Below are 11257 nucleotides of genomic sequence, written 5' to 3'. Positions count from 1 at the left end.
CCCCCAAATTACTACAGAGCAGATAAAAAAATTGAAAAGCTCAAGGATATTTTACATACATAAAGACCTCAGTGCTACATAAGCAATAAGCCATAGCTTGCACTCCTATTCACTACAGAGGCTGTATTTTAACCTTTGAGGAATCTGACTTTTACAAAACATAGAAGGAATCCTAGGGGGGTGAGAGGAGAAGCAAGGAATAAAAAAAAAGTTATCTCCCGGCAGTTGAGGAGAAAGTAGTATTCCATCTCAACTCGCGATACTGCCAAGGAGTTCCTAAGTTTTGCACAGGCAACAGAAAAAGTCAAAGCAGCAAGTCTTCAATGATCTTGTAATAAGTCAATTCTTGCCTTTTTCTATAGCTAAAAACATACCATAAAACCCAAATTATTGCTTAGCATATGCAAGAAAATGTCAGCCTCATATGAAGCTAAATAATTACTCAACTAATGGTCCAAATTTTCTTTTAAAAAGTTATTACTCCCAAGCACTAAAATGACACATAAGTAAAACACTTTTATAAAGCAGAGAATACTGATTGCAAAAAAAAAAGTAGACAAACTCTATTGGAATTGACACAAAAGGCACATAGATTTAAATAACCAGATTTTAACCTACAGCACATAAATTTTGTCAGTATGTAGGGAAAATGGCTTTTACTTTGTAACTAATGGACCTTTTAAGTTTATGTAATCCAGAAATTAAATGTTAAATTTTCGCTTTAATAAAAGTATGCTGGTTTTCAATCTATGTTAGTAACCAAAGTTTATACAGTAGGCTGTGTATCAGAAATCACCATTTTGTCCTGTAACAGTATTTTTACTAAGAAAGGAAATGCAGGATAAAATCATGGTTTCACGTGTTTTTACCTGTCCAAACTACAAAAATTCATTTTATTTCTTTACAAAAAGAAGTGGTATTGTAACTTAGGCATTTTCAGGCACGTGTTAGAAGTTAGGAAGAACATATCCTCCACGTGATAAGTATGTTAGCAAAGTAGATAGCTAAAAACCTGTTTTATAGAATCCGTAGAAGAAGGTGGTATAAGAATTTTATCTTCCATTCTGTTATCTTTTCCAGGACGAAAACGGGACTTTCTGTATACTGAGGTTTCAGGCTCACAGACGAATGATGTGAAAAATTTCTTCTCACAGAATGCGACCTCGATTCCTAAAGAGAGGGAAAAACGCTGTGTTGTTTCCTCTATTTCAAAGTGTGTCCCATTTACTAAATCAATAATGTTTCAATGAAAAGTTACAGTCCATTTTGATATTGCATCAGTGAGATAAGACTTAGTTCAAAAAGGAAAATCAGATTTCCATTATGTACATAGGTGAAGTCCATAGTGGCAAGAAATATCTTCCTTTATTTACAATACGGAATCTATTGATCATACAGCTTTAGTAAAGCATGTTTAGAGCAACTAGCAACTGTATCCTCTTTCTAATTGAATAGGGAAAATTTAAATATATTACAGTGCAAAACTATTTAACCAATTCTTTTTTTTTTTTACTTCTGCATTCTCTGTAATGTAGATTAAAGCAGTGCATTACTGTGGGAATTTATAATAATGCTTACATTATTTTTTCAGTAGCTAAAACTCAAATTTATAAAACTTGAGCTGAATAACTGATAGCTGTCCTATTTGTAAACTAACAGACAATAGACTGTGATTAAGTAACTTGTCAGTGGACACCACTAGCTGCTGACAAAAGGATGGCAAGATCCAGAAAACAGGGCTATTGTTTTAGGTGCTGTTTTTAGAATACTTGTACTATTCTGTTTATTCTTCCTAAGATCAAATTCTCTGACAGTGTCCCTTTGTATCTCAGCTGCTCTGTATCCAATTTGTGGAACTCCCATCTGTTTTATTCTCTTTATTTAACCAATCTGAGTCCTTTCTTCCCATTCCTACTATGCCATAAGATAGATTCAAACTATCTTTGTTTTCTAACCTTTTCTTCTTAGCTCAGGCCTTTTCAGCACTCTAACTTTTTTGTTTTGTTTTGCTAAACTTACTCATCTTTTTACCCTCCCTTCTGGCTCTGCCAGTTTCCTAATACAACCAGCTGTAGTTCCTACATCCCCATCAAGATATTCAACCCATTTCAATCTCAAAATTTCAGTTTCTTTCCATCATCTGTGGAAAGAATGTGGAAAGCTCCACATCACGTTGTGCATTGCTTTCCTAAATCTCTAGGTTCCATGGCCATCTAGTGCCAGTTTCCCTGCCTACTTTAGCTTTCATTGCACAAACCTTACAGGACTTCAGTCCCAATCTATTTCTCTTACTCTTTCTTTAGTTTTGACTCCTATTAGAATATGGAGGACACAAACACATTTTCTTCTCTCTACTGGCTGGTCCCAACAGAAAAGAACTATGCTCAGTTTCACACTGGCAAACTTTTAGTATTTTTTAAAAGCTGCATCTGGGGATAAATCACACAAACACGTACAGACAAGAAGTCACACCTTAACAAATAGCAAGCCCTTGCTACAAATCACTGGGCTGCTTAAAGGCTATCAAATAAGAAATGGACACAAATTAACATGTGCAAAACATGTATTCTTCCCTAGCTCCCTTTTATTAAAATACTCATTTTTTTAAAGAAGTGTAAGCAACTAAAAGCAGCACCTTTTTCACAATAAAAAGCATGGTTAAGCACCTGCCAGAGTATAACTCCACGAATACAAGCCACTGTAAATCACACAAAATAGGGGGAAAAGGGGAGAAAGTTGAGTTGTCAATAAAGGAATTAAAACAGTTTCAGAAACAAAAATCATACATTAAAGTGCTGAAAGTTTCCCTCCCTGTTGAATGAAAATAATCCAGACACACACACAGAACTTGGGAAGTTGAACTAGAAAGAAAATAATGATGGAATTAATATATACATGATTATCCCAGGAATTAATGACATGGATTATATAAATTTTGTTTTACATAAGAGAATTATTAGGAAATTTACAAACATGCAGGAAGCAGCTAAGTAATATTGCAGACTATGCTAAATTCTATCAGAGCATGTTTTATTATTTACCAATTTGTAAACAGCAAGCATTGCAATGAAACAACTGACCCCAAGTTTCACAACAGGCAGCTGCTAGCTGGTATGTTGATGATGGATCTCAGTCACAAGGGAAAGACTGGACAAGAAAATCAGTTTAGGTAGACTAGAGCTGCCCAATGGCTTAATAGTGAATGCTCCATAGTGTCTGTCAAGTAAAGAGAGAAAACATATGGATCAGAGAAAGCAAAAAAAAGCGCACACTAAACTGGAATGAGAACAAACTATTAGAATAGAAAAAGAGGAGATTGTAAAGAGAACATAGAAGGAAACAATGTGAGAAAAAGCATGCCATCTGCATCTTTCAATGTTAATATAAAATTAACAAATATATTTTTGGTGGAGTTTTAAAAACCCCTTTTACAGGCAATAGATCTTGTTACAGCTGGTGACAAGCCTCTTGTTAATCATATATTATGACAACTAGAAGTTTAGATTCACATTTCTAAGGTAACTTTAAACAAAAGGTTTATTCTCTCTCTCAATTTCACTGCATGTATAAATGAAAAAAATACTTACCTATACAGAAAATATGTTGTAAGGTTTAATTTTTTTGTTCCAGATGAAATATCACACAATAGCACACAGTACTAGTATAAAATTACTGTACCTTCTCCCAAAATGATTACACCAAGACTTCCCCTTATCAAAACCACAATTTATGTATGTATACTTGCATGTGTATATATACAAACGTATATAAACACATGTATATTTATGTGTATTATACACACACAGAACACAAATTTTAGCTTATTACTCTTAACTGCAGAGAAAAATGGAGTGCTCTAAGTTCAGTTAAATTTACAGAACATTCACTACCAAAAGGCCAAGGTGTTAGCCATCATGCACCATTACAATCTGACTGCATATATACATGAACTATATTACAAATGAATACCCTAAATTCTGTTTTGACATAGGAAAATCCTCCTCTGCCTTTTCAGTTAGAGGCAATATAATTACTGTCAATATACTGTAGACTGGAAATGCTCAAGCAAAGAATCTTTGACCATTCTAAAAAGTGTTTTCTTATAGTAAGTAGAAAATTCAATTTTAAAGCTATCAAAAAAGATTGTGGGGAATAGAGAACAAAGTAGTGACAAAAAAACAAACAAATCTGAAAACCAGGATACGTTTTATCATTGATAGGTTCTTGTCGTTAGAGTTAATTGGGTTTTCAGAAAAAAAAAAACAAACCAAAAACACCATAGAAATACTTACTACCTTTGTACTCTTCTGTGCCTTTCCAGAACATTTTCTAAAGAAAAGGGTAAGCCTAAAAGAAGTACTATAGCTCTGCACTCCAATCCAGTGGAAAGCACCTTTAGGTTTCAAGAATTAGATTAAGGAAGATTGTCAGACTTTGTCAGCTAAAACTAGTCTATTGTGGGGACAGGAGTGAAGAGTTTAGATTACATAAGACTGATTTCCTCCCCCTTGCTCCCCTCCCGAAGCTCAATGTCCAAGCTCAAATAAAAGAGAACACCTCCTCCCCTCCCCAAAGGACTTAAGAAGTCCCCTATAGGAAAAGACACTGTACGATCCCATACGATTCAAGTTGGCCAAAACATTCTGTTGGATACAGACCATGGGAATAGGAAAAACACGGACTGAGACTAGAACCATGCCTACCCCCTGACAGGTATACTGCAGCTGGAAAAGATGACTGAGAAGAATAAATTAAAAAAACCCAAACAAAAGCATGAAACAAAACAAACCCCACCCACCTCCCCACCTCCATGTACCAGAACCTTTTACACCTTTGCTCAGTTCATCGAGTGCAACTGCATTGCTCAGCTCCCCAAGCCTCATGGGTCTCCCTCATACAAACACAATATCCAGTAAACATTTACCAGGCCAGTGCCTCAGAACTCAAGATAACCATCCAGCAAAACAAAAATTTAACTCACAGGTATTTTTCCAGATCTGAAAGCAGAGAACACAAATTTCAATCTTCCCTCAAATTTCTGCTGTTACTGTCGACTACACAGATCTCACTACCAAACACAATCTCATACACGTCCTCTAGGAGCATTCAAACATTAATCTCTGTATTAGAGGGTGATTTAAGATCTGAAACACTGCACAAGATCCAGTAGAGATGAAAAAAAATTCATGCTTCCTGAAAAACAAGTGTCACCTAGCAGCCTTTGAGAACGAATGTCAACCTCATCTATTTGTACAGATGTGAAGACGAAATCACTTCCACGCACTCATGAACAAAACGTGCTATAATCCCCAAAAGAAAACACCTTCAAGTAAATACAAAGGATCATTAGCAAACACGTGATCAAGGGGGGGGGATTAGTATTTTTGATTCAAACCTGATCTTAACTACCAAATTTGCATCTAAAAAATAAATTGTAGTTGGAAATTGGGGAATGTTTTCTTCTAATTTTCATTTAAGACTCTTACAAATTTTGTACTAAAAGTTACATCAACAAAATTCTATTGAAGTGGTAGACTAGAGAGAATGAAAAATAAGTCTGAGAATTGCCAGAACTGAAGCTTCCTTTGTTAACTGCTAAGCAGTTTACTTGATTAATGAACTGAGTTCTCTTTTTATACATCCACAACAGCAATGGAAACACTGGCTTAGAAATTTGTGATTTTTTTCAATAAACAGTTAATCCATTTTGTTTGCTCACCCTTGTGACTTCATTAAAATATGACTGCAATGCATGCTCTGTTTTGAGCTGTATTTGAAAGCTGTAAGAAGTCTACAACTGCCAAAAATATCTGGATACTGTCTATACCCATCCTACTCTGACCATATGACTTACAGCTCCTAGTATAAAGCATATGTTAACTCCTAATGCAATGCAATTCCTGATGCAATTCCTGATGCAGTGGAGGCAATTAGCAAATTACCTTCAAGATAAGGTCCTTATTTTAGGCATCTACTCTCTCTTACACAGCCACTACTTGGCAATTTTCAAGCAGCAGATACATTTGCTGGGATATTTTAGCAAGACTACAGCCAGCAGGCAGTATTTTTACGCAGCTGGGGAGCAGGTGGTAATGACCCAACCACTTGCTTAATACATTGCAGTCTGCTGTCAACATTTGCTCTTTTTTAATCATTGTTGAGTGCTCAGCCACAGTGATAAATACAAGCTGATCATATTCATGGAATATATTCAAACTTTAAGTGGGTATGTGAGAATGTACAGTGAAATGTGAAAAGGAAGAGTTACATTCCAGAGCTACTAGTTACTACTAAGTGAACTTAACTAAATAAATAAAAGTTAAAACCTGCCAAAAATATTTGGCATTGTCTTGTAATGAATAAAATTATCAGAATTCAGCCAGTCTTTGTAAGGGTTTAACTATATCTGTGAATCTACTTGAGACCTGAACAGAGCAGAGTTTCAATTATGGGTAACAGAAGTCTTTGAGAAAATGGGTAAGAATGAGCAAGAAATACAGTGAAGGAATGGACAGGATTAGCAATTTCACACTCAGCTTCATTAAGTTTAAATCTGCACTGCTAACACAAGTCTTACTTCCTCTATCCTATCCCAAACTTCTTGTATAGGTACAGGAGTCTGTGCAGTTGCTTGACAAACTGGTCTGAGGAACTGATCCAAATTTAAGTTAGCTCTTTTTGGGCAGTAGGAGTGGGGCTTCATCTTTAACTACATCAGTTCCCTGACCTGGTTTACCATATTGTCTCACAAAAACCTCTACCAGCACAGGAAATGGGTGGTGTGGAAAATGGAATGAATTGCTGGCTTACGCCAGCTTTGCCTGTGTGAAGTCACTTCTAAATCTATGAATAAACATAGAAAATATTGTATCAGGAGATAAATAAGACTCTGAATTTGCAGCTCATTTCCTATACCACAGTAATCAAACATGGTTTTACCATGCATGTGCATATTCTACTGTAAATTAACACATTATCACTTATCACAGAGTAAACTGCTCTGCCTTTGCTATAAGTTAAGCATGGTACTGTGGCAATTACTGTAGAAGAGAAAGAGCTATCGTGCTCTAGATCTACCTTGTATCTTACTTTACACTATCTTGTTCGTATAGCCTTGGCCCTAGGAAAGATAATAAAAGTTTTAAGGTGAAAAAGCTTGTTTCTCTATTTGATACAGTAAGTATGCACTTGTTTTTGATTCTGAGACTACTATTGCTGTTATTTTTTTAGTGTTTTCATACACTGTTAGAAAATGGAATATAAACTAGATATTATGATCGCTGTGTTACACCAACTCCCTTTTAAGTATTTCTTAAAAATATGAATCAGTCAGAATTAGTATTCTCAAATTCATATTCAGCTTCTATTTTTTTTACTGGAGTACTTGCATTTTATTCCAAGACAATATTTAATGTTACAGCCCCCTCTACTGGAAATATTTAGTAGATATTGTTACGCAATGGTCAGGAAAAAAGATTCTTCTCTTAAAAGGAATGTAAAATAAATGAAAAAATACATATAAAAGCCTATAACATGGCTTTGATTCACTCGTATTTAGTCTGTCATTTGTAGCTGAGTAAGCATCTTTCACAGAAGAGTACGTGCTGTAATATCAGGTAAAATTACCGATACCTTTAGTCTTTTGTTATCAGGCAAATCTAGGCTAAATCTAGTTTAGACATTATTTCACATCGTGTTAACAACCTTATTAATTTAGGCAAAAGGACCTTAAACTGGGACCCAAAAAACCCCAACAACTTGCATCAGGTGACATGGAAGAATCACATTTTTCCAATGGCCATTCAAAGTCAGAACTGCACAGAAAGACACGCACAGGTGGCCAACTGGGACAGTTTTTCATGCTCCATGTTCCAAAACCCCACCTCGCCACAACATGAGGTGCTTATTTAAAGGCTGCAAGTAATGAAGTCAACTTCTCAAGATCCAGAGACAGAGAGACAAGGATTTGTAACCGTCATTCCAAAGAACTGAACAAGGTTCACTGTTTTCTCTCAAAATACATTTTTCATTTGCAGTTTTCTTTGTATCTCAAGTTTTAAAATAACTAGTCATGTTTATTTTTTTTTTTAGTTTCCCCAAATAGTTCCAAAATAAGTAATACTTATATCTTCTGTAACAAAGCCTCAAGTGAAGAAAAATCTCAGTTTCTCTGCAACGTTTCTGTTTTCCTTATTTATTAATTCATTAATAAAAGACTTTTTCATCCCTGGCCCTCTTATCTTACCATTCCCCTTCAAGAAAGGGGGTAGTAAGGCTACAGTGCTTACTTTAACGTTTTAGTTTAATACTTACAGGTGCAGGCATGGCTATGGCACTCTGGGCATAAGGCTGGTGATGTGGTGCTTGAACTCCATGATCAGAATACAGCTGCTATGAAAAAAAAAAAAAAAGAGCTGAAAAGCTTGTTTCATAATTTTATGTTTTTGCAAGCCTTTCACATGAATTTAGATTCCTTACAACTTCAAGTTGTGGGCAATGTTTAACTACTGACTTTTTAAAAAACAAAATTTCAATATTTAAATCTGTTTTCCCCACTGTACCGAAGTTTGGTAAATTTAGTTTATCTAGATCAGTGTCAAAAAGCACTTTCCTTGACAGAAGTAGCACACTTCTCTACTACAAATCCATTTCACTCAGCTCTAATTGGAACAGTGTTTAAATGTGTAGATTAGAATATTGGAATGTAATTCCCAGTATTATCGCACTCACAAGATGTTTACATACAAATAATACACAGGCTTTTGAATTTTACACCATCTTCTGAATTTCCACACACTGCTTCCTTTAACATCAACAAATTATGTACCTGTGAACTGAGAGCATGTTACATCCAAATATTCCTTAACTAATTTCATGTTTTTCCTTAGTGCTCACAGATTTCAAATTTCTCTGTGTAAATTGGTATCTGATTTATGAAATACAAAAGTGTAAAAATAACACTGATGATAAGATTTATGATTATACAATAAATACTGAGATTTATGCACTTTAAAAAAAGAAGAAAAACCCCAACAACCAAAGTCTTGTATTATTCAAGATCTTTGTAGGAATATTAAATTACTTAAGTGGGAAATCCTGACATATCTAAGATGTTTGAAATACCAGTTTTGGAACTTCTCCTGTAGCAATAAAATACTCTTCAACTGTCGTAAAAGTATTTGATTACTGTCTTAATTTACCATTTATTTTGGCATCCCTGTTAATTAGGAATGAATTATCAGAGAGGAAAAGTACCAATTAATCATAATACATTTTCAATTTCATAGTAAGTTTTTCTGTAGCCAATTATTTATTGTCATTTTTAATATCCAATTACAAAGAAATGGCCTTATTGTACATTAAGAATCTCTCAAGAAACATTAGAAGTGCTATTGATATAGAAGGAAAAAAAAAAGAAAAAAGTTATTTAGTCATTCAACTATTCTTAATTCATTCTGATCTTCAGAATATTTAGAAACAGGCTCCTACTCACACAGAAAAAGAATTACTTCAGGAAACTGTTATGGCTTGGGTAGACCAATCCAGCATTCCAAAGAATCTGACTCTCATTTTATTTAAATGTTATTTTCAAACAAAACAAATTGACTAGTCTTTATACTGCTGTCTGTCATACACTTGTGACCCTCTAAAATATTTCAGAATCAAAGCATTCTGCTGGAAAACTGGAAGAGATACTCTAACTTGAGGACAGCTGAAATGATTTAACAGTAGCAGCATGGGTGTGGGGGTAAGTACAGGGAAACAGTTGACGTAAGTGCTCTGAACTGCCTGTGCCTAAACTAAGAGAGTATGTTTTTCAATTGCAGATAAATGCTTCAATTGTAAGTAAAATTTCCTATAAGAATACCTCGGGAACTGCAGCTTCCACTAAGAGAGGAGGAGGTGGTATACATCCACTTTCCTGGGTAATCCCTATTGGCTGATAAATGACTTCAGACGGTTGCAGATACAAGAAAGAAGGTGAAGAGGCAGGAGACTGAAATAAAACACATTATTTTAATAAATTACATTAATTATGCACTATAAATACCAAAGCTTATTTTACAGTCATCTTTGCTACATATAAATGAAGATAAAGCTTTGAAAGAAAGTGTCAAATTCATCTTTGATAACCTAAAGAAACTAAGTGAGGGGGAAGTGGGTAGGAAGGTCAGGTAGTAGAATAGAACAAAGATGTCCTTTAATCACTTCATATATTTTTCAGATTTTATTCACATTTTGGAGAGCATTGTTAGAGAAATCCTAAACTTTATAAAATTGACACTTACTCTCAAGACCACAGAAACATAATACAGTTTAATTTTCTCTTGCAAAAACATTACATTAAAAAAAACAAGTATTGAGTTTTAAAATAAACCCCACAGTATTTCTGTAATTCAACACCCAGATTTCAAAGCAGCAGACTGACATCTATTAATAGGGTGGGACTGACCATAACTGGACAAGGCTGGCTGCTACTGAAGTAATGAGAACACATTGTAACAGTTCAAGCTTACAGGACTTGGCCCTCCTTTTAGCTTCAAACTCTTCAAGTTCCTTGAGTGGCAAGATTTCCATACTAAGCTCCTCTGCTACAGAGATCACAAAAATGATAAAGTCTCCCCTCTGTCATGGTTCAACCTCAGCGGGCAACTGAGCACCACACAGCTGCTCGTTCACTCCCCCAGCCCCAGTGGGATGGGGGAGAGAATCGGAAGAGCAAAAGTGAAAAAACTCGTGAGTTGAGATAAAGACAGTTTAATATTGAAATAAAGTAAAATAGTAATAATAATAATAGAATATACAAAGCAAGTAATGCATGATGCAATTGCTCACCACCCACCTACCGATGCCCAGCCTGTCCCCGAGCAGCAGTTGCTGCCCCCCAGCCAACTCCCCCCAGCTTTATATACTGGGCATGACATCACATGGTATGGAATATCCCTTTGGCCAGTTTGGGTCAGCTGTCCTGGCTGTGCCCCCTCCCAGCTCTTGTACACCTCCTCACTTGCAGAGCATGGGAAGCTGAGAAGTCCTTGACTTTATTATAAACACTGCTCAGCAACAACTAAAACATTTTGGATGCGGGGGGCAACATTGTCACCGAGGATGAGGAAAAGGCTGAGGTACTCAATGCCTTCTTTGCCTCAGTCTTCAACAGGCAGACCAGTTATCCTCAGGGTACTTGGCCCCCCGAGCTGGAAGACAGGGATGGGGAGCAGGATGAACCCCCCATAATCCAAGAGGAAGCAGTCAA

General features: G+C 35.7%; 1 protein-coding gene across 1 annotated transcript in view; it reads right to left on the bottom strand.

Annotated features, from left to right (window-relative positions):
* Window positions 1–1089: 1089 nt before the first annotated feature.
* Window positions 1090–11257, bottom strand: part of BOLL (boule homolog, RNA binding protein) — a 30187-nt gene continuing 20019 nt past the window's right edge. Inside the window, exons 9-12 of the mRNA XM_019473497.1 lie at window positions 9869–9997; window positions 8314–8388; window positions 3081–3216; window positions 1090–1170 (exon numbers count right to left, since the gene is read on the bottom strand). Of these exons, the coding sequence (XP_019329042.1) occupies window positions 3193–3216; window positions 8314–8388; window positions 9869–9997 (228 nt within the window). The 3' untranslated portion in view covers window positions 1090–1170; window positions 3081–3192. The remainder of the gene's footprint in view (window positions 1171–3080; window positions 3217–8313; window positions 8389–9868; window positions 9998–11257) is intronic.

Source organism: Aptenodytes forsteri, unplaced genomic scaffold, assembly GCF_000699145.1.
Source record: "Aptenodytes forsteri isolate BGI_AS27 unplaced genomic scaffold, ASM69914v1 Scaffold183, whole genome shotgun sequence".
Lineage (NCBI taxonomy): Eukaryota > Metazoa > Chordata > Aves > Sphenisciformes > Spheniscidae > Aptenodytes > Aptenodytes forsteri.
The sequence above is the reverse complement of the archived record's forward strand: the minus strand, read 5'-3'. Positions and strand labels throughout refer to the sequence as shown.